This window comes from Anser cygnoides, chromosome 9 (assembly GCF_040182565.1).
Source record: "Anser cygnoides isolate HZ-2024a breed goose chromosome 9, Taihu_goose_T2T_genome, whole genome shotgun sequence".
Lineage (NCBI taxonomy): Eukaryota > Metazoa > Chordata > Aves > Anseriformes > Anatidae > Anser > Anser cygnoides.
This window is the reverse complement of record NC_089881.1, coordinates 14287402-14314976: the sequence shown is the minus strand read 5'-3', so window position 1 is coordinate 14314976 and position 27575 is coordinate 14287402. Positions and strand designations below refer to the sequence as shown.

The 27575-nt window shown below is 59.2% G+C and overlaps 1 protein-coding gene and 1 long non-coding RNA gene across 3 annotated transcripts; both read left to right on the top strand.

The window, feature by feature from the left end:
* Positions 1 to 23182: 23182 nt before the first annotated feature.
* HES1 (hes family bHLH transcription factor 1) lies at positions 23183 to 24877 on the top strand. 2 transcript variants are annotated; one of them, XM_067002362.1, is made up of 4 exons: positions 23187 to 23382; positions 23458 to 23553; positions 23640 to 23727; positions 24145 to 24877. In XM_067002362.1, the coding sequence occupies exons 1-4, from the start codon at positions 23275 to 23277 to the stop codon at positions 24627 to 24629; spliced, it is 777 nt and encodes a 258-aa protein (XP_066858463.1). In that variant the 5' UTR covers positions 23187 to 23274; the 3' UTR covers positions 24630 to 24877. The 2 variants fall into 2 exon arrangements, with proteins under 2 accessions (XP_066858462.1, XP_066858463.1); XM_067002361.1 differs by having other exon boundaries at positions 23183 to 23553.
* Positions 24878 to 25114: 237 nt separating this feature from the next.
* On the top strand, positions 25115 to 27276 carry LOC136791442 (uncharacterized). The gene is made up of 2 exons (XR_010833529.1): positions 25115 to 26805; positions 26968 to 27276. It is a non-coding gene; the product is annotated as an uncharacterized lncRNA (long non-coding RNA).
* The last annotated feature ends 299 nt before the right edge of the window (positions 27277 to 27575 follow it).

Here is a 27575-nt window from a genome sequence, read left to right as displayed (position 1 = left end):
GGTGGCGTTTGCTCTGTTCCAGCTGTCCCTGGGGTCACCCTGTGCCTGGGGGGCTCTTGGCTCCCCTCTGCCATGCTGGGCATGGGGGTGCGAGCAGGACTCCGGCACTGGGGTCAGTGCTGCTCTGTGGTTATTTGCTCTGCTGTATTTTTAACTTTTGCATCTACCTGACATTTTATGGCCAGACGATGTTACAAGGGACAAGTGCTATCCATTACGCACTGGAACAAGCTCTTGCTCACTGCCTCACAGCTCCTGGGACACAATGCCCCCGTGGCCCCACGGGCCTGGTGCTGGCTGCCCCGCACAGCAGGGACACCCCGGCATCCGAGCAAGTGTCACCAGGCACAGAAACGTCCCTCACATCCAGCCAGCCCCGGGAGAAGCACAATGACATTAAATGACAACAAATCCCCAGGGTGGCTCACTGCTGCTGCCATCCCACGGGAGGCTGCATGAAAAAAGGAAAATAAAAATGTCTGTTAGGGGAGGGCACCAGCCCCTTCCTTGGTCCCTTTGAGAGAAAGCTCCCACCAGGATTAAAGTTTCCATGGAGGGGGACGTGCACGTGGCCCTGCGGCCGCCCCAGCTTCGGTTTCAGCCACCGGGCTGCCCCCCCGCCGGCTCAGCTGACACGGGGACAGCGAGGACTTTGCACCATCTGGGCACGGGGAAAGTGTGACCGAGGGACAAATGCCACCCGCGCTGATGGCACCAGAGCCCGAGCACGCAGACGGCGTCGCCGGCCGCCCTGGCTGCAGGGGGGAGGTAAAAGGACCCCGCCGGTGGCCGCGCACGGGTCGCTGCCTTGGCACCAGCCCCTCGTTGTGCCTCCTGACTGAAATTTTCCAGCCTGCAGGGGCAGACACCATGCTCGTCCTCTGCGGAGAAGCCAGACCCTGCGAGTGGCTCCCTCCCAGCCCGGCTCTGTGCCCGCTGCCAGGCTGCCGGGCGGCATTCCTGCGGGGTCTGCGGCCGAGGTGACCCCTGGGGACAGCCTGGTGGCAGCAGCAGGCGACGGCCCTGCGGGGCTACCGGCCACCCGCGTCCCCTTGGGCTGGGTGCTGCCAGGACGTCCTTCACCTCCAAGGTGACGCTGCCCTGTGGTACGCTGGCAGGGCCCAAATGGGATGGATAGGATTAAAACCCACCCCGCTGTTCAAAATGCCCCCACCACCAAATCCCATCTGCTGATGGCAGCCCCCAGATGGGAAACGGCCGGGGGGCGGCGGGGGCGGCTCTTTCTGGAGGAGCAGCTGCAGCCAGGTGATTAATGGCCATTGCCAGAGCTCGGGGCTTGTGCCATCTGATAAGATGACAAACCAGCCCCGTTGTGGGGGAACCCATCACGCCTCACTCAGCAGCCATCAGATAAGAGCGGCCCTGGAGGAGCCCCATTCATCCTCCTCACTCCTGCCCCCCGCCCTCCGCTTTCACCCTGCTGGGAGCCCTTCACAGCGCAGTGTGCAGGGGAAAAGAGCCAGGACTGAGTGGTTTTAGGGCTTAGGGGAGGGGATTCCAGTCTTCCACTGTATACTAGTGCCCTCGTAGGATCTCGCCAGCCGCGGTGGTCGTGGTCGGAGACGCGTGACTGCTCCATCGGTGACACGCACCCAGCAGTGGTGACCTGCAAGCCTCTGCATGGTGCTGAGCACATGGAGACGACCCTGAAGGTCCCGGGGAGCTGGGGGGGTTCAGCCCCCAAGGTTCAGCTGATGGAGGCAGGCATTAATCCCTCACAATTCAATCCCAACCTCTCCATGGCTCTTGTCGTGGGATTTGTCATGCAGCAGGGGCACTCAGTGAAATTACACTCCAGCAACCCTCGGGGTACCTTTTCCTCCCCCATTGTTCCTGCTGGATGGGGAGCAGGGACGGTGGCGGGGGGGGCACCCGTTGGGACGCAGGGCAGCAGGGCGCACAGCACCCGCACACCCCACCCCGCTCCTCCTCGTAAAGGCTTTCGCAAGCGATGCCCTGGGGCGGATTGAATTAGAGCCTAATAAAGCAGTGGTAATTTGCAAACTGGAAATGCTCCAGAGCGCCCAGGACTAATTCATTAAAATCCTCCCCTCCCTTCCCCTGGAGGTGTGCGGGTGAAGGTGGCCGAGCCGCAGCCCTGCTGCTCCGGCTTCCAGCGCTGCCCTCGCTGCCACCGCGCCGCTTTGCTCCCAGCAGGGCCGACCCGGGCAGGAGCCATGTGCAAGTGCTTTGTTGAAGTGGTTCCAGGTTACAGGTAGGGAATTTTGACCAAAATAAAAATTTCACATCAAAGAACCAGCTTTTGGTTGGATGATTTCAGTATTTAAAAAAAAAAAAAATCATTGCAGAAAGTGTTTGGCAAAAATTTCAAGCGCAAAACTGCATTTGTCTTTTCACACTAGTATTGGAATTAAAATAGATATTCTTCAACAATAACTCTTTTCTTTGAAAAAATAGAAACTAGAGTAGGAAATACTTTTTAAAAACCAAAATTTCTGGGTGAAATGGCTGGTTTTGAGCAGTTGGGCTGATGCCCTCCTTTCCCAAAGAAGTGAGAGTTCCCTGCACGTGGCAGGGCAGGGTCTTTGTCGCAGCATCCTGCTCCTCCCTTGCTATGGTGGGAAGGAGATGGTGACCCCAGACCTCTTGTGGGGCCAGGGGGTGCCAACCCCCCCCCTCCCTGCCCCTTGGGGACAGCATCCCAGTGCGGGGGCTGGACTGCCAAACCCAGCCAAACACCCACAGGTCCCTCATAATTTTGGGGTAGCCGAGGGGCCCTGGGAGCCGCAGTCCTGCTCAGCCCCCTTGCTCTCCCTGAGCTGTGCGTGGCGGCGCAGGGGCTTGAACCCACCGCTGGGGCTCCGATCGCAGCCCGCTCCTTGGCTGAGCCCCGGGCTGCCTGCAGGCAGCAGGTGCCTTGAATTCGAGCCGGGGGCTGAGCCCGGTGCCTGGGGGCTCGGGGCGGCTCTGCCATCCCAGCAATGTGCCCACTAAGCAGGGATCGGCAGCGAGCAGAAACGCTATCCAGAGTTATCCGGAGCTGCCCAGCCAGCGGGCAGCAGCTGAGGCCCGGCGGCCGGGAGGCTGCCCGCAGCCGGCCAGGCCCTGAGCCCCCATCGGCATTTTTTGTGCATTGCCAGCCAAGCTGTCTGCCTCCCAGTTGGCTCCTGCTGCCGCTCGAGCTGAGGGAGATGCCGGGCTTCCTTGCCCTTGCCCCTAATTTCCGAGCCTGCAGCTCACGTTGCAGGCTTCTCCCTGCGACCGTGGGCACTTGGCCGTCGCCTTTCCCATGGGACTGCAGCCGGAGCGAGCTAATTCACCCTCCCCACATTTGCATCCCACAAATGATGCCCAACAAATACAACCGGTACAAAAACAAGGTCGTTAGCACCTATATGCATTTACACATGTGTGTATGCACGCACCCATCGAGGCAAGGGGTGAGGAAAGCTGCTGCCCGCGGGGCTGGAGGCAACAAAACCCTGGGTGGTACTGAGCAGGGTGCTCCTGGGCCCTGCTGGCACCCAGCTTGCGTGGCTGCAGTCAGACCTCTGCGAAGTGTCAATAAGGCCAACGCTCAGTTGAAACTGAGCCTCAAAGCCTCGGAAAGATTTGGCTGGTGCTTATTGAAGATTTGACTGATGTGTTTGGAAAGTGTAACAAAACCCAAAGGAGAGGAGGGCCGCACGAGTTGTTTGCTTTTCTTGCTCGTTTCTGGCAAGCAGAAACTGCTGACCCCAGGCTTCCAAGTTCAGTTCCTCCGCAGGCAAACTTCCCCACTTCAAGGGCTTGCAGGGGAGGGTTTGGGTCCGCGCCTGCAGCCAGCTGTAAGCGTTTTCCCCACTCGAGAGGCCGTGCGGGGATGCTCGCGGGTGAGAGGCGGCGTGGCGAGCAGCCTGCCGGGGGGACCTACTGGGAGGGGACGCAGCTTGGCAAGAGGTGCTGCAGCAGGTCATGTCTGACACTGTCCTCACGTCCTTCCAAGATAAAATCCGCTCTGTTTTATAAACACGGTGTTTGCTAGAGGATAAGCCCTTCTTCCTCACCCATCTCTGGGAGGGGGGAAGCAGAGCGAGGAGGCGCTGCCCTCGCCCAAGGAGAGGTGAGCAAGTCCCGGAGCGGTCGCAGCCATAACAAGTGGTGAAGAAGTGTGGCAAGGTGCTGAAGCCCCAGATTTTCTCTCTGTGCTGGATCCTGTAAAGATAGACGGGGCTCAGAAAGGCCATGCTGTGGTCTCAGGTCCGCAAAGACAAGGCCGTGTCACCCTCTTCGGTCGGCGTCTGGGCCAGAGCTTTTCCAGGGGAGGGTTCCCATCTGACACTCGGCTCGACCCGTGGTCTCTACCACCCCGTCTCATCCTTGTGTACCCAGAAACACCACCGTCTGCCTGCAGCAGATGCCCATTTTGCACTGACACAGTACAGGGAAGAGTCCCAACACATTTCCTTAGAGCTTTGCTTGGTTTGATTCGGTCAGATTTAGCAGTGGATGAAAGGGCTGGGATTCTCAGCTCTTAGCTGGTTTTCTCCACCCAGGAACAGCTTTTGGGTCCCTTCAGGAGCTGAAAGCAAGGATGTGGAGGCTTCTGGGTTTGTGTGGCTCTGGCTGGATAGCCAGCACCTCTTGGTGAGGGTTCCTGAAATACACAACAGGGCACCACAGGCAGACGGAGAAGTGGGTGGCAGGGCAACAGCACGGACACCCACCTCTTCACAGGCTGTGGGGCATCCAGACCTCTTTCTGGAGGAAAAAGGGGTGACTGCCTTTCTTCTTACACCCTTAACACTGCCACTGGCAATGGGCAGGTCAGAATATTTGACTGAGCACAGTGAGAGCCGCAGGACGGCCTCAGAGCTGAAGCAGGCAGTACCTACCCCCGAGCGATGTCGAGGGGCAGCACTGCGGCAAGGGGCAGAGAACCTGAGGAGCTTCCTTTTAATTGATCCGAGTTCGCTGAGCCTGCCAAGTTAATGAGTCCCCAGCAAGCAGCTTTAACAGGAGCCCACGGCAGGCTTAAAGGAACGAGATGAAAATGAGGGCAGGAACAGAGGCTTGTCTGCAGAGCCTGATCCACCGGGGCCAGCGGGGCGTGGAGGAGCCGGTGAGGGCTGGGGCAGTGCGGGGGCACAAGGTGGCTGTCGAATGTGTGGCTTCAGCGCTTTGCACCTCTGCCCCCTGCCAAGCACAAACCCCATTCCTCTGGTCCCCCGCTGGCCATTAATCCCCCGGGGCAGAGGGAAGGGTAGCCCCCACCCTCCGTCCCCTTCGGTACCGCTTGTGTGTGACTTCAGCGCTGGGGGGGCTGCAGGAGCACCCGTGGGTGCCATTCTCCTGCCCCCATGCCATGCCGCAGCCCCACTGAGCTCAGCCCCAGCCAGCCGGGCTGACCAGGGCCAGCTCCAGGCACTGAAAGGGGCCATTGTGTGCCGCAGGCTTTGAAGACGAAGGCCTTGTACCCGTGCCAGGTGGCAGTGGGGTGGCCACGGCCGCACCACGGCGCTGGGGCAGCTCCCGGCTCACGCGGCTCCTGCTGGCAGCATCCCCACAGCCGCTTCTGCTTCCTCTGCTTAAAAAAATAACACCAACAACAAAGTTGGGGGAAAAGGTGAAAGCAAACAAGGCAGCAGCCCTTCCTTCCCCATCCCTCCCACAGCCCCTGCAGCCGTCGGGGGCTCAGATGTTCTTTGCCACCCGCAGGGCTGGGGGCTGGCAGGGCACCCGCACGGAAGCGGCCGGGAGAAGAGGCGGCGGCGGCGAGGGCTGCGCGCCCCAGCTCCTGTTTGTCCCGCTGCACGGCCAGGCCGGGGCAGGGCAGCTGCTGCGAGTTCACTGGAGCAGCACTTTCCCACAGTCGGGAGGAGTGACACATGGCTCTCACACATTCCTGCGCCGGCAGGCTCGGCCGCGCTTGGCCAGGAGTCAAGGCAGGCGGAGGGCTGCCGCGGGGAGCTGCTGATTAGCAGGTTCCGACTTTGGCACCGGCCTGCGGAGGGTGAAGGAGGCGGAGGGGGCAGAGCAGGCGTGGGGGCTCCGGGGTGGCTTCGCGTGAGATGTTTAACCCTTTGGAGGGCCAGAGCAAAGCCTCCCCCACGGGTTTTGCTTGGCTTCCTGAGCCTGCAGCCTGCACGGGGACCAGCAGCGTCCTGGGGGGGCTCCGCCAGGCTTAGATTTGAGGACACCCGGCATTTCCCATGCTGGAGAACCCTGCTCCACCACAGGGCTGGAGACGTGAGCAAGGGGGTGTCTGATCCAGCCCTGGCCCACTCTGCCTGTGGGAAAGTGGTTTCGTGCTCGTTTCCACTCCTGCCGTGTGTGTTTGGGCAAGGAGCTCTTCTCCGCGGAGCCTGGAGCGGCTCCAGCCGCAGGTGGGGTCTCTGGGTGCTGTAATGCAAAAGCTGTGGCAACGGCAGAGCTGCAGCACCACCAGGAATCGCATTCACACGTTTCCCAGTCCTCCCCCAAATAAAGAGGAGCTGGTTTCGTGCCTTCCTCTCCGCCTGCTCTCATCGCCTGCTGGTTGTGCTTGATTCCAGACTAACCATGACCTCCTCCTAGGCTGGAAGGAGTTTTGTGCCAAAAAGCCGGAGGCAAACCTTGGGATGTCTGGGGGAGCCCAGACAATGCAAACGCTCTCTTTTATCTCACCTATGTATTTTTCGCTCCTTGCAATTAGCCGCCTGCTCTGTCTGCTCCCCATTTCCCTGCAGTTCCTCCCAGCAGCCCTGCCCCCGAAATGTCAGGAGGGAGAGCCACATTCTGTGCCCTTCAGCTCTTCCGACAGCTTTCGGGTGGCCGCGGGCGCTGCGTTGGCTGAGCTGCGGGCACGGCGAGGCTGGGTACTGCCAGCACCACCAGCCTCCTGCCCCAGCCCTGCGGATGGAGCCTCTCCCTGCCTCCTGCAGAGGGACACCAGCTGGGCCTGGGGGCTGGATGCGGCCCCCAGGGACCAGCAGGGCCCCCAGGGACCAGCAGGGACAACCCTGGCAGGTTGTCCGCAGCCGTTGCCTCCTGGCGCTCTGACTCCTCTTTCTGCCCATCTTTTGGAAGCTTCCAAGAAAAGCCAAGGGAAAAAAAGTACGGAGGGGTTGCGTGTCGTGCCGAGCTGGAGAGACATCTGGTCTCCAGTGCCCAGCGTTGGGGCGGACGGGCTCTGGAGGAGCACAGCATGACTTTCTCATTCCCTGGATCTGGAGGAGGCAAGAGCAGCTACCTTTTTTTTTAAAGATGTAATTAAAAAAAAAAAAAAAGAAAAAAGAAAAGATGAGGGTTCCCACTGGCACTGCTAGCTGGGTCTCAGAGAGGTTTTGTTTGCTTGCCACGTGTGATCCCCAGACCGGGGGAACCATGGCAAACAGGACCGCAATTTTCAGTCCTTCTGAAATAGCGAAGGAAGCAGGGCAGCCTAAAGCCCTTTAAAGTATTTGCTTTTACAAGAAACCAGATAGCTGGATCTGTGCTGTACAAGTGCTGCTGATACGTCCTCTTCCTGCACTTGGCCGTTACCTGGCCATTTCAAATATTATTTCTCAAAAACCACTTCCATAGATCAACAAAGGCAGCCCGGCAGAGCCGTGCAGCTGGAGAGCCGGTGGTTTTGCCAGTCGCTGGAGCAGAACAAACCAGCAAGTACACACAGAAACATGATTAATGAAAGACAGACCACAAAGCCTATAAAAACATATTTCTTGCTTTTATTAGACCAACGCAACTGTACGAAAAGAGCAGACAATCCCAGGACGCCTGGACCGAGGAGCACGAGGGCTGCCACCACCCGAGGCAGCACGTGCGCGTCTCCTGCCTGCCCGGGGCATGGGGACACACGGGGTGGGTGGTTGTCACCAGGGGTCACCCTTGTTGTTTTGGCCTCTCCAGGCACTTCTTTTTGAGGTTAAAAATAAAATATCCCGATGAGGAAAGGGAAATGTTGCTGCCCCTGTTCAGCTCCACGGAGAGAGAGAGATAATGGTGGGGAGTCAGGGGGGGATCGGCGGTACCCCCAGTGCCCTGACACCTCGCTTCTTGGGTGGCCAGATAGATGCCTGAGCATAGATATTAAAACACAATATGAAAAAAAAAATCAAAAAAAACCCAACAACCACCTTTTCCCACTGTTTGAGGCAAGATCTCCTGAGTGAGCGCTGGCAAAGAAAGGCATCTTGTTCGGGGGGCTCTGAAAGGCAAGATGAAAGGGGAAACCTACATTTTTCAGCCCAGCCTGTTCCTGACATGGGAAAGTAGTGCAGACAAGAATAGATAGCTTGTTGGCTCATTTTTTCCTTGACAGATTATCTGTGTGAATGCGCCGCACTAAGCCGGCAGTCAGAGGCCAGGATGCCCCAGCCCTGCCTCTGCCCCCCGGCTACCTTGAGCGCCGGGGGGAGCGCCCAGCCGTGCCCCCCACCTGCGCGGCAGCCTCCTGCCACCACGCTTGGGCTCCTGCGGCCGTGCGAGTGTGGAGATCTCCATGCCCAAAGCCTCCCCTGGGACACACGGGATCACGGGGTTGTTAAAATAAATGCAGGTGCCACGCGGACGTGGTGCCAGCCTCCCGCAGCCCCCGTGCGCGGGGAGGCGGCAGGGATGTGGCAGTCCCGCTGCGGGGTCACGCTCTTTGCTCCCGTGGATATATGGATCCCTGCCAAAGGGCGGAATTAGTCGCTGGATTGCCCGGCCCCGGGCAAGTGCACTGAAAATCGTAAAGGAGGCCAAAAGCAGCGTGCTAGTTTAGCAAAATGCAATTAAGGTACAATGCGTTTGGGACCGCCTTTGTCCCCGTTTGAGCCATTTGGGTCGCGCTGGCAGGTTTTTACCCCACGCTGAAGAGAAAGAGCCAGAAACGTGCTTAAATCATGATTCCCCTTCCTCTCGCGGGGGCTGCGAGCCGCAGCCTCCCCAGCTGCAGCACAAGCCCTGAGCACCGAAAGGCGCAGGGCAATGCAGGGTGGGTCCCTGCCGGATCTACGGGATCTGTATTAGGATCTGGCTGTGCCTGGCTGTGCCGTGGGTCCCGGGGGGCTCCCAGCCGCCCGGTCCCAGCCGCAGCCTCCCCGCCGCAAGGTGAGGCGCAGCCCGCGCGTGTGCGTGCACCGGGAGCCTGTTTGCATATGAAAGTGGCCGTGTGCTCCGCGGGGCTGTATCATTTATTGTATGATCTTATCTGGCGCGTGCCTCAGCCGCCCTTTCCCACACTCTGCATGCTCGGCTGCCAAGGCCCCGGGCTTAGCCTGTCAGCATTACCCGGGCTCAGCAGGCAGGCAGTAATTCCCTGAATAAAGAAAACATTTTAAGGTTTGACAAGTCCAGCATTTGCATGTCTGTTTTCAGAGAAATAACCATCTCAGGGGATTAAGCCCTTTTTTTTTTTTTCCCATCCAGCCCAAAGTATGAAAACATTCTTGACATAGTTGCTTGAAAAAAGGATTTCTATAGAGTAAAATACCTTGCGTCCTGTGTGAGTCCAGTGATTTGCTTTGAAAAAAAGAAAAAAAAAAAGGAAAAAAAAGAAAGAAAAGAGCCGCTCCAGTCCAATGGGTTGTTGGTTTTAAAGAGGGAAACGCGCCAGCAAGCGCCGCAGTGCTCAGGCGCCGCGCGCACTGGGGAGGATTTGTGTCCCCCGGCCCCGCTCCATCAGTGCCACCCCTGCGTGCTGCCCCCGCGGGCTGCAAACCTCCCACCTGGGTCCCCAGGGGGCTCGCTGGCACCCCTCTGCAGGGCTGTTTTGGCCGGCCGGAGCTCTCTGAAGTGCCAGGACTCAGCTGAGCCACCCAGGGCTGCAGGGTGCCGAGCTGGTGCGGGTGAATCGCCGCCCGAGGAAGGGCTTTGCCCGGCACACCGGGGAGGCACAGACTGCTGTGGGAGCTCCCGCAGCCAAGGGGAATCGGAGCAGGACCTGGGCACTCCGCGGTGCAGGAGCACAGCCCGGTTTAGCATTTTAAACACCTATTTTATTTGCTAGAAATAAATCGGATTTCCAAAGGATGAGCCACCCTCTGACTCCGAGGAGGAGGTTGTGCTTTGCCAAATCCAGGGATTTAACCCGGGATTTAGCCCTGTGCTGCAGGCTGGGCGAGACGAAGCCAGAGCCCGCCGGCACGGAGCTGCCCGTGGGGGCTGCGTGGCGGGGCCGGTGCCGAGCATCCCTGGGGACGCCGAGCAGCACTGCTCCTCCAGGTGCCAGCCACGTGCCCACAGTCCTGGGCTGCTCCCGGCCCCTCTGTCTGCCGAGGCTGTGCCAGCTGCTGACAATTTGTCCGGGTGCTTTGCCTTGCCCCCGCCTCTCCCCCCGGTTTTCTTCACAGCTAAACGGGGCTTTAAACTGGGGGATAATACAGCTTTAACGCGGGGAGGCTTAAAAAGCAAAAGTGAATCATTCCTCAGTTCTCCTTCCCGTAATCTCTCCTGGTAACATTAATTATGAGTTTGCGCAGAGTGCCCCAAGGCAAGCGCCGCTTTCCCAGGACAATTAAAGTTACTTAATTATTAAAAACCGTGTGTGCTGTTCCTGCGCGCTCCCCAAAGCACCGTGAGGCAGGCGGGCCAGCTCGGCTCACACACTTTCTCAGCGCGGCGATTGAAGCGTCTGTGGGAAAGTCTGCTCCTTTGTAACTCCTCCGGCATAATCTCCCCAAATCCCACCCCGACGGGCAAGCGCCGCCACCGGCCCCGTGCGCGGGAGGCGTGGGGCACCCGGGCTGGGGACACCGGGTGCCACAGCCCCTGGCAGGATGCTGAGCTGCCGCCTCTCGCCCCACGCCCAGCAGAGGCCCTGTCATCTCCTGGCGCACGCCCCGGCACTTTTGCCTTCCCTCGACAAAGCTGAACCCGAAACAAAGATTTTCCCCAGCGCTGCCACCGGCAGCCGGTTTGACTCCTTGAAGTAATCGCTGTAATTGACCCTTGCAGGCGCTGAGCGCCTGGGGAGCGGGGCCATTCATCAGACTGACGGGGTGTGAAAGCCATAAACTCTTTGGCGGAGCTCGCTCCCGGCCTGTCGGCTGCACAGCGCTCCCAGCGAGCCCTGACACCCCCTCCCTGTTAACCGGGGGCCACGAGGGGTGCCCACAGTGGTACATCAGCCATGAGATGCTGGGGAGAGCCCCGGGGGTGCAGAGGATCCCACTGGTGCATAGCCATTTTTTCCCCCAAATCATCTGTGTTTGGGTCAGCAGCTCCCGGGCATGGTGTGGGCAGGCAGCCCAGTCCGAGCACCTTCCCCTGACTGCCAGGAGCACCAGGAGGGCCTTGCTGTGCTCCCCCCAGCCAGGCTGGCTCCTGCACCCCCTAGGACGTGGGGTCAGACCCAGCTCAGCGCTGATGCTCTGCGCTGCCGGCAGCACAGGGCACAGGGTGGTGTCACCACGCGCCGGTCCCTGCTGGGCCAACCGCACCCCATCTGGGGCGGCCGCCCTTCACCAGCCCAGGTACGGAGCACACAAATGGCTTTTCCTCGGGTGAGGAGCATCTTCAGGGCATAAAGCTGGTGTAGGAGGTGACAAACGCAACACAACCCGCTGTGAGAAATAGCGCAGGTCTGGCTGGTCCTCCCGGCTCTCCCCAGCATCTCTTCTACATGCTCGCAGCGAGACGTGAGCTCGTGACACTGAGCGAGCCAGGTTGAAAGACGGCCACGGGGACACAGAGCACAAGATGCCCACCCTTCCCCACACCTCTCCTCGCAGCCCCACGCCAGCTTGTCCCTCTCACACGTGGCTCGGGCTGCAGCTGCCCATGAGGCTTTTCTCTGGCTGCTGCTCTTCCCCTGGGAGCTGCTCCAGACACTCCCGTCTGGATGATCCTTTCAGCCCCATTTGTCTTTCCACCAGTTCCTCTGTTCCCTCCAGTGTTTTTTTGCTCCGTCTCTGGCTGCCTTCAGGGAGCAGCCCTGGCCTTCACCTGCCCAGGTGTCTCCATGATATGCTGGGGGCATCTCAGCAGGGCAGGATCCCTGCCTGCCCAGGGCAAACACTGTCCCTGAGCTGCCCCAGCACGTTGCTTCCGATGGGTGATTCGTTCCTCCTCCGTGATGCTGCCTCTCCCAGGTCTGCAACATCCACATCTCACCAGCAAATGCTCACTTTTGTGTCCAAGCCATAGAGAAAGAAGGTCAGATCCATTGGGGCTCCTCCCCCAGCCCCGTAACTGCCCTGAAAAACAACAACTCTCCGTCTCTCGCTCCTATCGCTCCCCATCCTGCTGTTCCCGGGCCAAATTCTCATCTCCTCCTTTTCAGATAGCATCGTTCCATGGTGCATCTAAGGCTGCAGGGGACAGCAGTCTACCTTCCCATGTCTGAAACTGGTGCCTTAAGAAGGCAGACCTCAGGCTAGCAGGACACAGCATGCTAGATGGATCTTCCCTTCACTCCCATTTCCCATTTACACCTCTTCCTTTCATTTGTTTCTTCCAAAATGCACTGAACATGTTGCACAGAAGTGAGAGTGTTTTAAAGAGCTGGCAAAAGGTGAGCTGTGGTTTCGTGCCCTGGGTGATGACTGCCTCCCTGCCCACGTCTCCCAGAGACAGAAGATTTGGGATCCCTGGATGATCCTGCACGGGATGCCCACGTGGCACAGGGAGGCTGCGAGAGGAAGCCCCCGTGGGGGGCTGCCCCCCAGGGACCTTGGTGTCTGCTTTCACATCGTCAGCCTGGTGTGGATGTCCTGGGCTTCAGCAGGACTTGTTTCAGGCCATCAGGGGGACAGACAGGCCATCCACGTGGCCCCGCAGTGACACATTGCTTCGAGGGACACGAGGCGGTGAGGACAGCCCCGCAGGGGTTCAGGCACTCTGCAAACCTCTGCCCGTTCCCTGTCCCCATGCGGGGCTGGTCCTCTGCAGTCGCCCCAAGCCACGACTGCTTTCCCCATCCTCCAGAGGCCGTTTGCTTTACGATCTGTGAACATCAGGAAGAAATGAAATAGCAGTGGAGAATTCCCTTCAGCAAAGCTTTGATGGTGAATGATGTGCTGCTGGGCTGTCTGTTCCACAGAAAAAGAAAAAAGGAAAGAAAAAAAAAAAGAAGAAGAGGAAAAGGAGGAGGAAGGAAAGAGAGAAACCATCTGCTTTTTTTAGCAGTTCCTCACCACAGGCTCCATCCCTGCCGCTAGGAAAGGCCGTTCCTCCTCTCCCCTCCACTCCCGTGCAATCAGATAGTCCCCGGCTGCCCCCGGGTTAATTGAAACCATACGCCGCTGTCACTTCCAAGTGTTAGCAGCACAGCGGCCGCGGAGCCGAGGTGTTTTGCACAGGATGCTGTAAGCGGGGCTGGCGCTGAAAGGCTCGCTGACAGCCTGCAGGACGGCCCCGGCCCCTGCTCTGCTGCCTCCGCGCCCAGGGGGGGACAGGGCCGTGCCCCGCGTCCCCTGAGCCCAGCCACAGCTGCTGCAGGGCGAGGCCTTCCCTCCTAGGGGAAAAAAAAAAAAAAATGGATTTTTGTAAAGAAATGATTCCCGGAGCGAAAGGAGGCCCTGAGCCGCTCGCGGAGGGCAGGAGCAGGTGGTGCTGTGTGCCAGGCCTGCCTTTAAAGTGCGAGCGGCTAATCTCACCCCCATAAACCCGGCGTCGTGCCGGAGCAATCAGCGGGCCTAAGCGCTTTCATGTCGCTGGCAGAGCCCCAGCGAGGCTCAGGGGTTATCCGGGCTGAAGTGCATTCCCACGGGAACGGCAGGCCGCGCTCCCTGCTCCAGGTGAGCTTCAGGCGGCCGCAGGGTGCCGCGAGGCACGCGTTGCCCTGCTGCCACCGCTCCTTCGCGTGCTGCCCGCTGGTCACGGCCATTGCCACAGCCTGTCTCCGATGCTCACGGCAGCGGGGAGGTGACGGGGACCTGCCGGGGACGCAGCCTGCGCCGCGCACCCATCCCGTCGGCGTCAAGGGCAGGCCTGGAGGAGAGCCGGGGGGGAGCCGCCTTGATTTAAGACGTGAGAAGGTCAAAAGTTTTCTGGAGCGGAGCTGCTATCATGGAGCCGAACACTTCATCCCCCTTTTTATCTGCCCCAGTATTTATTGTCCATGAGCAAATACTTGCGTTTTTATAAATTCCTGCAGAGTGAATCACCCTCCTCCTGTTTAAACCAGTGAAGACCACATCAAACGCTATCACTCCATCTAGAATTAATCATTAATTTGAAGTATTTGACAACATTTTGCCAGCGTTATTTTGTCCTCCCCCCCCCACCCCCTTAATAAAGTCTAAGCCTCAGTGCTAGGATTTCTGTGGGAAACCCCGGGCTCAGTGCTCACCCTGCCCAAATCCGCCCTGTGAGCAGGCAGGCACGTGTGGGACCCGGTGCTCAGCATCCTCAGCACCAAACGTGGCCGTGCTACCAGCCCAGCACACACGCTGCAGTGAAAAAACGAGGGTTTTCCTCTCTCGGGGAACCACAAAAATGTTGCTCGGGGCTAGAGGGTCATAAAAGGAGACGGAGCCTTCATTTGCCTGCTCTCATCGCAGCCTCTGCGAACAAAGTTTAAAATCAGGCCAAAATCTGATCTCAGATGCATGCATGTGGCTTCTATTCACTGTAGACGGAATCCAGCCTCTAAACGCCACATTTTGTGCTTTGGGTTTGTTTTATGTGTGAGGCATGTGTTTTGCTAGGACACTGCATTTCATTTAGAAATTATTTTTGACAGGCCGTATGTTTCGTAAATTCCTGCACGCCAGGTCCTGCAACACGCATTCCAGATCTGCTGGCCTCTTCAGAGTCAACAAATCGGAGTGGTTTTGCTTCCTGCTCACAAACAAGCCATGAAATGACCTTGATTTTTCCAATGTCTGCGTGGCTGGGCATTTTCTAGACTCTTTCTATGCCGCTACGTTGCAGCCTGGGGATGGTTTGTAATCTCGCCTGTTATTGATGCTTTGCTATTTAGAGAGCGTGGCTGGTTGCTGGAGTCACGAGGCACTGCTTCTTGCTTTGCAGCAGACGGGTGAAACGTAGCGACACACACGGGCACGCGACAAATGCCAAACACAGCCTGCTGTCCCCGAGCAGCACGAGGAGCAGGATCGGCAGGCACCACGAGCTGGATGTGCCAGCGCCACCGTGGCGGGCTGAGCCAGCTGTGGGTGCTCGGCATCTCCCGAGCACGTTTGGGCATTCATCTGGTCTTTGAGTTCAAGAGGAGCAGGCATGGGACTGTCTGGCAGGATTTTCGCTTTTCAAGGCTGAGCGAGAGCCCCTGGGGAGCTCCGGGGGCAGGCAGCACAGGCAGGCTGGCTCCTGGATGTCTTTGCTTGTCCTCTCCTGCCTCTGGCATATGGGGTGCTCACATCTCAGGGAACTGCAACTGCCTGGGGCCGCGATGGCTCGCACGCAGCACAGCAGGACACACGCGGCACCGCAGGACACACACGGGGCTGGTGACAAGGACGGCTGCCGGCCCCGGAGGAAATCACCTGCCAGCCCCCCCCCCAGTTACATCCCGTTTTATTGCAGGGCAATAGTGGAGGGAGCGGGACAATAGCGCTCCGTAACAATGTGCCAGGACACCCTAACATCCCTGCAGCGAGCATCCATGCCCACCCTCTGCTGGCATTTCTCCACCGGCTTTATCACCTTATCAGCCACTTGAATACACCTTTTTTATGGCATGAGCCTTTCAGTGGACCTTCTGAAAGACAATGATGGGCCTTTGAAGGTCTGGCCGATCCTGTTTCCTGTATGCTCCTGAGCCTTGTATACATTTAAATTCGACTTGTTAACTTTATAAGGATACTTCAGCCTCGTATTGTACTGAAATTGGCTGGGATCTCAGTATCTCCCTTATTCCCACGTACTTTTTCTTAGAATTGCTTTGTAGTCACGTTATTGCTGTTGGGAGGCTCGCCTTTAACAGCCTCCAATAAAGATATGAGCCTGCGAGAGGGCACCCGTAGCCCAGCACCGCTCGGCAGCCGCAGCCTGCAGGTGCCTGCAGTGCGTCGGGCTGCCGGGGCCATGGGGAGGCAGCGGGGTGGCTGAGCACCCCAAATGACATCCCCCGTCTCTGCCTCTCCATTCTCTCTTTGCATTTTCTAGCATTAAAAAACTCGCAGCTGCGTTAACGCAGCGTGATGTGCTGGGGCTGGGCTTGCTGCTCAGCTCCCTGCGCCGCTTTGGGGCATTTCTGCCTTCCCCCTGCGCTCCCGCACGGACGTGTTTCCGAGGAGGGCGGTGAACACGCTGCCCTTCGCCGCAGAGGGGAAGGACAAGGCCCTTGGAGCCTTGTTGCAGGACGTTTCGGAATTTGATTCGATGTCATTTCCTACAACACTCCAGGTTACGTACCCAGATCTGCCTCTTTATGCCTAAACTTCTGGAATCAGTGCAAAGTGAATGTTGTACTTGCAAATGTATTTATTCATTACACTTAGCAATTAGCTCTTGGTGTCAGTAATTAAGCTGTAAATTATCCCCTTGTTTATAAAATAACAACATCCTCCGAGGGATCATGTTTTCTATTACAGTAATTAGTAACACATCAGTTCTTGACTAGCATGTAAAAGATCTTCACCTTTTTTCTCCTGGCATTAGCTAGCTTGAGAGAAACTGTTCTCCGGTGAGATCTCAAGCACGTGCCCTGCGCACACGCATGGAGACAGGGTCACCAACCTAAATGACATACGACCGTCCGCATATTCTTGGACTAATTTTAGTTCTGCTGTCACCTCGAATCATAAGTATTGATCTCAGCGATGTAGCATTCAAATTACATGCACATTACGATATTAGTTGGTCTCCGAAACACTGCCAAGCTCAAACAGCACTGAAGGCATCAGTGGGATCAGGCGCCAAGTGCAGGTGATTGATCAGAGGCCCCGGATTGATCAGGTTAATCGGAGTCCGTCTGCTCACCACTTACAGAAAGGCGCTGGCTGTGCAGAGGCTGTATCCTACAGGAGCAAGGTGCCGCACTGAGGTATGCCGTGTTTTCTTGAATAAAGTGTTTTAAACTGAAAAGCTGGAGGTAGCGGACATTGGTGGCGCAGCTCTTGATGATGGGAATGCTGTAAAATCCTTCTTACCATCCCCGAAGGAGGATATTTGCTTTTCACAGCCTGTGTCTGCCCCTTAAAGCACTAAAGTCACCCTGTAGCTCTCTCTCTGACTCCCTAGCAGCAGCCCTCTCCCACCGCTCTTAGCCCGTCAGCCCTGATTTATAAATAAGAAAATCAATATTTATAACCTGCAGCCTGCTGACAGTCTCAGAGGTGTCCCGGTGTGTCAGTGCTTGACCCCGGCTGCTCAGCACAGCTGGCCTGCAGGAACGAGCAGCAGGACCGAGGGGGCCAAAATGAAATATATATATATTTGTATTGTTTTATTATATTGGTGCAATCTGTGACATGCTACACTGCTTTCAGCAGAAGAGGTGGGGGGAAAACATGTTTCTGCTTCTAAAAACCACCAGGTTTTAGAAGCCGGGGGCTGGTGCAGGCACCGAGGGATGCTCTGGGCCCCTGACCGCCCACAGAGGGACCGGTTCCAGCAGCAGCCGCCCAGCACCGGTGGGTGCCCGGCCACTCCTTCGGCTGCCTGCACTTATGTCCCCAGGCCGGGGGGCTGGCACCCTCGTCCCTGCCCTCCACGGCAGGCCGGCACTCGGCTGGACTTGGTCCAGCAGGAGGGATCTGGTTGTTACTGCATCTGCGCCCATCCCGTGCCCTCCAGGTGCAGATGAAGAGATGCTAAATGTATTTGTTACACCGCAGCGACCCGATTGCTGCCCTGTGAAGGACATTTGCCTGCCAGCTGCCACTGCAGGGCCAGGATCGTGCCCCAGCACTTCCCAAAGGGTCCAGGGAACCCAAATATTTCCTGTCTGTGCCTCAGCTGCTGCCGGGGCTTTAGGATCAGGCGCGGTTCGCACCCCGCTCTCCCTGTGCTGATTCATGGCCTCATAAATACGAGAGGACGATCAGCTGGTGAATCCAACGGGGAGCTGAGGGCGGCGATAAGTTCAGCCTCTTTCCTCGGACTGATTGATGATGAGGAGAGGGAAACGTGTTGGAGAATAGGATTGATCACTGCGGAGGAGCGCAGAGGCTGCGGGCAGGAGCTGCTAGACCCTGTAGAGTTTCGGCACCAGGGCTTGGGGAAGGCTGAAGGGCCCAGGAGCCGCGATGCTGGGCACCCATGAGGCCGCGGCAGAGGCAGCCAGGATGTATGCCTGCTCTCGGAGCCACAAAGGCTGGTGAAGCTCCCCCCCCGGCCACGCTGCCCCCTGGCCCTGCTGATCCAGCTGCTCAAAAAACGGAGGAGCAAACAGCATCCAGGAAAGGGGTGCTTGGCAGACAAGGGGCTGACACAGGGAACCCCATGAGGATCAGCCCTGCAAGCACGCAGGCACCGTGACACAGAGACGGCAGCCTCAGGCAGCGTCACAAGTGGGATCCTAGTAAATAAATAAGTCGGCTCGCGCTGCCAACACCTCCCACCACGCACGGAGAGGACAGCAACCGAGAGACGCTCCTCTCCTCCGGGATTTGTGGCTCTCAGAGGGCTGCAGGCTAAGACGTGCGTCCTGCCAGCTGGAGCTGCATCTTGCAAAAGTCACAGACTTGTGCTGGAGCAGGGCCGCCCTGGCATGGCCAGCAGGCTGCACATTCATGGGCCGGTGAATTCAGGTCATACCCCATGGAAAGAGCATCTTGGAGAGGAGGGTATAAGGCAGCTCACAGCCTCCAGCTGGCAATGGCGGTGGCAGATACGGGTCCAAGCCCTCCAAATAGGCTGGGGTTAAGGGGAAAAAGCTGGGGCTGCACTATCTTCTGCCCGTTAACACGTGCGGCTGCTCCAGCCCAACCAGCACTGCGAAAATCGTGATGGTTATCAGGGCAGGAAGGGAATTCCCATCCACATGGGTGGCATGCTGCAGCTGCCAAAACTCCCCCCCCCCCGCCCTCCCCAGCTCCCAGGGCAGCGTTTCCCTGGTTCAGCAGGATAGGAGCCTGCCAAGAGGAATCAGCTCAGAAAGAGATCCAGGTACCCTGGCTCGTGTCCCAGCGCCCTCCCTGGTGCGGAGCTGTGCAGCAGCCCGTGCCGGGATGGGGAGGTGGAAATTGGTTGGTTCCTGCCCTGCGAGTCACCCGAATTTCTCAGGGTGGTGCTTTGCTACTCCAGCAAAACCTCGGCTGCTTCACCCCATGGCTTTCTGCGTCGGGATGGCCGTGTGGGTGACCGAAGGACGGGTGCAGGTCTCTGGAGCCCACGGGTGCCCTCCCCAGAGCTAGGGCTGTTGCTGTGGGATGGCTGCACCTCCCCACACCCAGCCTGAGTCACACAGCTTGGAGCAGGATGAACAAACACGTCAGCCTCTTCTCTGCGGCGGCATCCAGGCAAGAGCTGAAGGCACCCCGCTCCTGCAGGGCATGCACCGAAGGAGCAGCCACCAGCTGAGAGCCCCGAGGCTCCTCTGCCCCTGCCCCTGGGGTCCTGGGTCTCAGCAGATCCTGGGAACGGGTCCCCAGCGCCCAAGAGGGCAGGATCTGCTGGAAAAGGGGGCTGCCGGCCCGCCCAGCGAGCTGCTCCTGCCAGCAGGACCGGGCAGCGGTGCTGCTGCTGAAAGCTGTTCTGCCCTTTTTACTTTGAGGACCCGGTGTGCAGGAAAGCAACGTCCGTGAAAGCTTTGCTTTGTCTAGGGAGCTCCATCAGGAAGCCAGTTTGAAAGTGACCTTGCCCAGAGATCTGGCAAACACTCACGGAGGAGAAAAATCCCTGAAAGCTGTCCCGAAGCTACCCGAGACCGTGTCTGCCAGCAGGGTGGCTGCGCAGGAGCCCACGTGGAAGCACGTGTGCGGGGCCGCCCAGAGGAGCCGTCTGCAGCAGGGCCACGTGTCCCCGGGACGCGGCACTTGTTCTCCAGCCTTCAGGCTGGTGACGACTTCCAGCTGTGGCCGGGCTAGGATTTCAGTCCATGACCTGCAGGTGAAAGGCTTTGTGTGCCATTCCTGGTCCCCAGCTTGTGCCAGGGGTTCTCCCTGCCATACCGCAGGTCTTACAAGCAACTTGCTTTCTGTGTTCTCTATATTTCCTGCTACCTTTGGATATTAATGCTCTTGGATTTCCAGATGCACACTTTGGTCAGGTCTGGGCTGCTTTCTAAAGGACGGGAGAGCAGGCACAGCCAGCTCTGCCACCTCCTCGCCTCCTGCGTGCCACACCGGCAGCAGCACCCTGTTTTATTCCACCTCCCTGCCCCTGGGCCTGTGCCCAGGACTAGTCTAAACTTCTTTGCCAAGGCGTTTTCCCTCCAAGATGTTCTGCGAGTCAGTAATGCCCCGATGAGCTGTCTACATTTTTCTCCCAAATCTTCTTTGGACAATTCCCAATTTGTAACCCAAGATTACCGCCTGAGCAAAGAAAACCATTGCCAGACGACCACAGGACAAGGAACATGCCAGTACCTGGGGCAGCCCCTTATCTCGGGACAACTTCTCCCCCTTGACCGCCCTTTCCCAAGCAAACGCAGGGCTGGAGTAGCCCAGAGGATCTGTTCCAGATCCCCCGGTGGTTACGAGCCTCTTCGCCACCTCCTTCCAGCTGGAGCTTGGCCTTGGCCACTTCATTTCCAGGGACATCCTTCCATGTAAATCCTCCCCTTCCTCTCCTGATCCCCAGGGAATTCACACGCAGGCACGCTTCCGCTGCGGGACCGCAGCCCTCGCACGTGTACGGCATTTCACAGCAGGCAGGCAGAGGCGGAGACCCACAGCGGGGACGCCAGCGCCGCTGCCACCCGTGCAGCGGCCAGGTCGGGGCTGCAGGATTTCAAGGCCCCGAGAGAAGCTCCCCATGAGAAAAAAACCTCCTGTGGGCTGCAGCGGGCAGGGATGGGGCCGGGACCAGGCCCCACGGCCCTCACTTGCAGGAGGGGAGCTGCTGCCAGCTCGCCCGGCTGGGGCGAGCGCTGGCGGCCCGTAATTACAGCCTGCGCTCCCCGCCTGCCCCGCTCCATCCCCAGAGAAACCGACCTGTTGCCAGCAATTAGAGGTGGTTAGCAGCTCCTGGGCTACCATAAACATGGACGTAATTGCAGCCTGTTCTCACTCCCAGCCCAGGAGGGACCGGCTGCCCGGCTTCCCATTTCCTTTGCAAATCCCCGTGGGAGGGAGAGGACTCGCTCAGGAATCGTGGTGACCTTATTTTTTTTTCACCCCCAAGTATTAAAAAAATATTGGCCCACCCAAACCTTTTAGGCTGTTCAATAATGTGTTGCGGTTTTCATGCTAACCAGTTGTCTCCGACTGCTGCATGACGGCAAGAAAAGACTTTTCAGTAGCTCCCTGATGCAGTCTCAATATTTTCTCCGCTCCTTTTTGTCCGAATGCCTAGATAACTGAAGCTTACCTCAAATATTGCTCATCCAAACTTAAATCTTACAAGCTGAAGGCTGCTTTTTGTTTTTAAATTAAGACTTGTGGTTTGACCAAGGAGCTGAAAGAAAGCCTGGATTTGTGCTTTTCTTGTAGTTTTAAACATGACACTCTCTTTTATTTATTTTTCCTTTTTAAAGCTCTCGTGGCTGTGCAGGCAAGCCTCTGCAGAGACAAGGGCTTTGCCCTGGTGAGATCTGCAAACATGTCTCTTCTTTCTTGAACTTTATTTTTCTCACGGTCTCTGAAAAGGCAAGATCAGGTGATATGTGTGGGATTGGCCCTGTACAGGTGCAGATCAGGTACTGGAGGAGGTGGAAAAACATTACTGTGTATACTCAAAAAAAAAAAAAAGAAAGAAAGAAAAGAAAGAGAGACAGAAAGAGCGAGCGAGCACATTTTTGAATAGGCCAGGTCTAGTTCTTGGCAGGATGACTCAGGCTTAGCTGGCAGACTATGGGAATAGGAGTGTGAGAAAGCCAGTCAAGCGGAGGGGAAAAAAAAAAAAAAAAAAAAAAAAGATTCAAGTCCCCAGGCAAAATACCTTTTTTTTTTTTTTTTAAAGTAACCCCACGAGCTGCGCGGGCCAGCCGGAGGTGGTAGAGGCGCAGCTGCAGCGGGGCCGAGCGCCGGGCACCACGCCGCGGTTTCGCGCTCGCCTGGGCGCCCTCGGGAGCGCACGCACCGGTGCACCTGCGGCCGCGCCGCCCGCACAGCACGGCGTGCCAGCACCAGCAGCGTCACCGCGGTCACCTCGGCGTGCCCGTGCCCGTGCCGGTGGCGGTGGTGGCCCCATGGAGATGGGCACCGCGGGCACCGGTGGGAGCCGGAGGTGTGAGGGCCCGCGGTCTGCTCCAGGTCAAGGGGGGCAGAGCTGCTGGTGTGACAGGCATCGTGACAGGACAGGGGCATTGCGACAGGACAGGAGCATCGTGACAGGGACAGGGGCATCGTGACAGGGACAGGGGCACTATGACAGGACAGGGGCATTGTGACAGGCCCCAGGGCACCGTGACAGGACCTGGGCACTGTATATATAGGGTCGGGGGCACTGTGACAGGATCTAAGGCACCGTGACAGGGACTGTGACATCATGACAGGGCTGGTGGCACTGTGACAGGGACATGGGCGTTGTGACGGGACCTGGGACATCGTGACAGGGACAAGGGCATTGTGACAGGACTTGGGACATTGTGACAGGACCTGGGAACTGTATAGGGTCTGGGGCACCGTGACAGGCTCCGGGTATCGTGACAGGACCTGTGACATCATGACAGGGACGTGGGCACTGTGACAGGACCTGGGATATCGTGAGAGGACCTGAGGCACTGTGACCGGACATGAGCACTGTGACAAGACTTGAGATATCGTGACAGGACCTGAGGCACCATGACAGGCTCCGGGCACCGTGACAGGACTTGAGATATTGTGACAGAGCCTGAGGCACTGTGACAGGCACCGTGATGACAGAGCCCTGCCGCCCCCCGCCTCACCCCGCAGGCAGCGGCCCCCCACAGCGCAGCTCCCCCCTCCCCGTCCCCCCGCCCCGCTGCCGGCGCCCCCCGCGGGCTCCAATTAACCCGGCAATTAGCGCCGGGCCCTCCCAGCGGAGCGGCGCCCAAGGGGTTAAACCCGCGGCCGCCCTCCCGCCCCGCGCGCGGCCCCGTTGGGCCGCCCATTGGCCGGCGCGCGGCGCGCGGCGCGCGGCCAATGGGCGGGCGCCGTCCACGAGCCGGGGCGGCGTGCGGGCGGCGCCCATTGGCTGGGCGCGAGTGTGGGAACGGCGGCGGGGGACGTTTCACACGAGCCGCGCGCGTGCGGCGCGCGCTATAAGTAGGGGCGGCCAAGGGCGCGCGGCAGCCGCGCCGCGCCGGTCCCAGCGCCCGCCCGCCCGCTGCCGCACGGCCTCCTCCGCGGCGGCGGGCGCGGCCGCACGATGCCGGCCGACCTGATGGAGAAGAGCAGCGCCTCGCCCGTGGCCGCCACCCCCGCCAGCATCAACGCGACGCCCGACAAGCCCAAGACGGCGGCGGAGCACCGCAAGGTAAGGGCCGGGCCGTGCCGTGCCGTACCGGGCCGTGTAGTGCCGTGCCGGGCGCTCACCGCCGCTCTCTTGCAGTCGTCCAAGCCCATCATGGAGAAGCGGCGGCGGGCGCGCATCAACGAGAGCCTGGGGCAGCTGAAGACGCTCATCCTGGACGCGCTGAAGAAGGATGTAAGCCCTGGGGTGGGGGGGAGAGAGCCGGGGGTGCGGGGTGCCGGGGGGGAGCCGTGCCGGTGTGAGCCGCCCTCTGCCCGCAGAGCTCGCGGCACTCCAAGCTGGAGAAGGCTGACATCCTGGAGATGACCGTCAAGCACCTGCGGAGCCTGCAGCGGGCGCAGATGACCGGTGAGAGATGGGGCTGGGGGGGGCGGAGGCGGCGGGGGGTGCTGGGGTGCTGTGCATGGGGTGCTGGGGTGCTGGGCGGGGGGTACCGGGGTGCCCGACCCCATCCCCGTGCTGTGGGAGCGCCGTGCTGCTGCCCTGGGTGCTCCCCGCTGCACCCTGCATGCGTGATTCTGGTGCTGGGAGGGCTCCGGTGCCCCCTGCCCAGGGGTGCTGGGGGGGCGGTGCTCACAGGATGGGTCCCCCAGTGCTACGGGGTCGGGGGGGGGCAGCAGGGGTCTCCGCTCGCCACCTGGGTCCGAGGTGCTGGGGGGCGCGGTGCTCTCTGCCTGGATCCCCCTGCTCCAATGGAGGCTGCAGGGTGCGATGCCGGGGGGCTGCGCAGCCCGCTGACCGCCCCGTGTCCATCTCGCCCCGCAGCTGCGCTGAGCACGGACCCCACGGTGCTGGGCAAGTACCGCGCCGGCTTCAGCGAGTGCATGAACGAGGTGACGCGGTTCCTCTCCACCTGCGAGGGCGTCAACACCGAGGTGCGCACCCGGCTCCTGGGCCACCTGGCCAGCTGCATGACCCAGATCAACGCCATGAACTACCCCGCGCCCCCTCCGCCGCCCCCGCTGCCGCCGGCCGCAGCCTTCGGGCCACCCCTGGTGCCGCCGGGCGGTGGCGCGGGGCCGCTCCCGGGCATGCCCTGCAAGCCGGGCACCGACGCGGCCAAGGTGTACGGCGGCTTCCAGCTGCTGCCCGCTTCCGACGGGCAATTCGCCTTCCTCATCCCCAGCACCGCCTTCGCCCCCGGCGGGGCCGTGCTGCCCCTCTACGGCGGCCCCCCCACGGCTGCCACTGCCGCCTCGCCGCCTGGCCCGCCACCCGGCACCGCCGACTCGGTGTGGAGACCCTGGTGAGGGTGGCGGGCACTGGACTGGACTGAGCACCGCACCCCGTGCTGCTGGCACGGCTGTACATAGGTTATATGTTCATATTGGATTGTGCCTTTGTACCATAGCACTCCCTCAACAGCGTTTCGTGTTTTACACGAGATCTTTTTTTCTCCCTTCCCTCCCCTTCCTTATGTGACACCAAAGATTTTTTTTTTTTTTTGAATGCTCTTAAAATAAAAGTCTCTTCCATTTTGGAAGGCCTTTGGAGATAAGTCGGAGTGCTGGCGTGTGTGCGTAGGAGGGAGCCTGGCTCCTGGCTTGCTCCCGGCCGCCCGTGGATTGATTGTGCTGCTGCAGGGCTGGAGCTGTCAGTCAGACCCTCTGTCCCCTCGCCGCCTTCTGAAACCACCCGGCCCCTCTCCCTGCCCCCGGGGCAGATGTAATTACTGCTTCCTTGGGAGCAGTTCAGCTGATCAGACTTGTTAAAAAGAGCTTATGTTTGCAGAGCTGGTGAATGCGCTGAGGGAGGCACCTCCGCTCTCCTCCTGGCTCCCGGGGCTGGCCGCGGCGGAGCAGCCCAGGTAAAGCGAGACGGATTCGGCACAGAGCCCAGCTCTCCGGGCCCGAGGTGGAGCTGCTTGCAGGATCCTCCTGCCCGGACCCCGAGGGGCCCGCTCCCCAGCCGCGGTGTAAATCACAAGTGACTCCAGTCCGTTGATTTACAGAAGGGTGCCTGCCAGCGGCTCGTGTTACAGAAACGCCAGGCTCTGCGGGACAAACTGACACGAGGGCTCCGTCTCCAGGCTGACAGGCTGCAGCAGGCGCTCGCGCGGCGCTGGGTACCACCTCCACCTGGACTTGAAAGCGCAGAGCCCTTCCCAGCCCTGGGCACGAGGCAGGCTGTGCTGGATGATTAATGCTCTGCATGTGGTTTTGATAGAGTCGGGCATTTCCTCTGCTTTAATATGGAAAACACATGTCAGGGGGAGCGATGTGGGGCTGCGCGGACTACCTCCCCTCCTAACTGCGAGTGGCAGCTGACCCCTCTGACTTGGTCATGCCCCATTTCCAGGCAAGATGTGAGCCCTAGATAGAGGCAAGCGGTAGTCTCGGGTTACAGCTTGCATCACCCTTCCTAACAAGTCCTAACTCAGAGCGGACAGCTTTAAACCGTGCCAGGATCCACTGGGGATTCCTTCCAAATCCCACCGCAAAAGCTTGTTGGGTTTTGCCTGGCTCAGCCAGGTGCATGACTGCAGCCAGGTGCTGGGGAAATGAAAGCCGTGGAGAGCAGGGGAGCAGGCAGATGAAACCCGCTGGGCTCCGGAGCCCTCCCTGCCCCATGTGTACAAACAGAGCCTCCTGTTCTGAAACGCTCCTTGGGATGGATTTTGGAGGGGGAGGCAGGGGGATGTGTCTGGGATCCATTCCTGCAGGGCTTGCTAATGAGGACGTGGCTGGTGATGGTTGTCTTCTAAAAGCGGCTGCAGAGGATGATCTCCTGAGCACCTGGGTGATGAAGAATGTTCCTCTCTCCTTTTTCTTTTTTTTTTTCTTTTTTTTTTTTAAGATAGTTTCCCCTCCTGAATCTCCTCGTGCCTTTGCTGCTCTGTCTTACTGCTGCCTTCACGGTGGCTGCAAGGCTTGGGAATACCGGATTTGCTGCCTCCAGGCAGGCGTGCAGCCTCCCACCGGCTGCAGGTCGCCTCGCTGCGCTGCAGGTAACGTGGGCGGGCCTGAGCCCACCTTGTTTTTGGGAAAACACCGGTGGGACCTGTCCATCCGGGAATCTCACCACGGGGCTGTAGGACATCACCTGCCACAGCCGGGCTGCTCGAGGCCACCCCTTCTTTTGGAGCAGTTGGTTTGGAAAGCATTTTAAGGGCTTTGCGGTAGGTTCCTGGAGAACATACAGCAAATCCAGGAGTGAAAGACAAGACAAACCCATTTGCTGATGGGGTTTAAATAGCCTAGCATAAAGCAGATATGCCGTGCTTGTACCGGTTCATCCAAAGCTTTGTTTGTTCTATCCCACAGCCTGTTGACATGAGAGATCTGCTCGAGTCTGTGAGATTTGAGGGGATCAGAGCAATTCCCAGGAGCCGTGCTCTTGATGCCAGCTCACTCAGACCGTGACAAATTTGGATGACAAATAGGGCTGGGGGTCTGTGGGCCCATAAGCTTAGGAGTTACCCTTCAGGTACAGCAAGTGCCTTCGCCTTTGATCACACTGGTGCCGTGGGATGAGCTTCCACAGGAAGGGAGGGACGGGGTGCTGGGGAGGGACAGGGTGAAGCTGCTGGACGGTGGCCTCTCACTGAGGACCCTCACCCCTGGAGGTCTCACAGACGCCTTCCTACAGATGCCAGCGGGGCTGCACAGAGGCACCGAGCAGAAAGCCCCATGACCGGCTCCGACCCTCGCTGCTGATTGCACTCCAGCTCACTTTGCTGCCGCCGGCTGCACGCACACGTGCCGCACACCTGCCCGCGGCCCCCAGCACCCCTCCGTGCCCCCAGCACCCCTCCGTGCCCCCAGCACCCCGCTGTGCCCCCAGCACTCGCCATGCCCCTGCCCTCGCCTCCCCGCCTGCCCCGCGGCCGCTCGCTCCCGCCGGGCGCTGCCGCCCACCCGGGAAACCTGTCATTAAAGTCAATTAACTTTTCCCACACTCCTCGCGAGCGGCGCAAAACCCCTCCTCGCTTCCTCCTTGGCTCTTAAGTGCTACCATATGGCACGGGCCCCGGCCCCCCCGCGCCCGCCCTGCCTTTGATTCCAGCCAGACAGCCCCGGCTTTATGATTTAAGCCGAGAGAGCCCTCGTACCAAGCCCTGGGCCGCGCTGCGGCCAAGGTGGTTTTTTTAGCAGGCAAGGCTGTTTTCTGGCAGGAAATGAATAGCTCCCAGATGAGCTCAGGAACCTGAGAGGTCGTGAGAAAGGAGCGAACCCCCGGCGCGGTGGCGGGCTGCC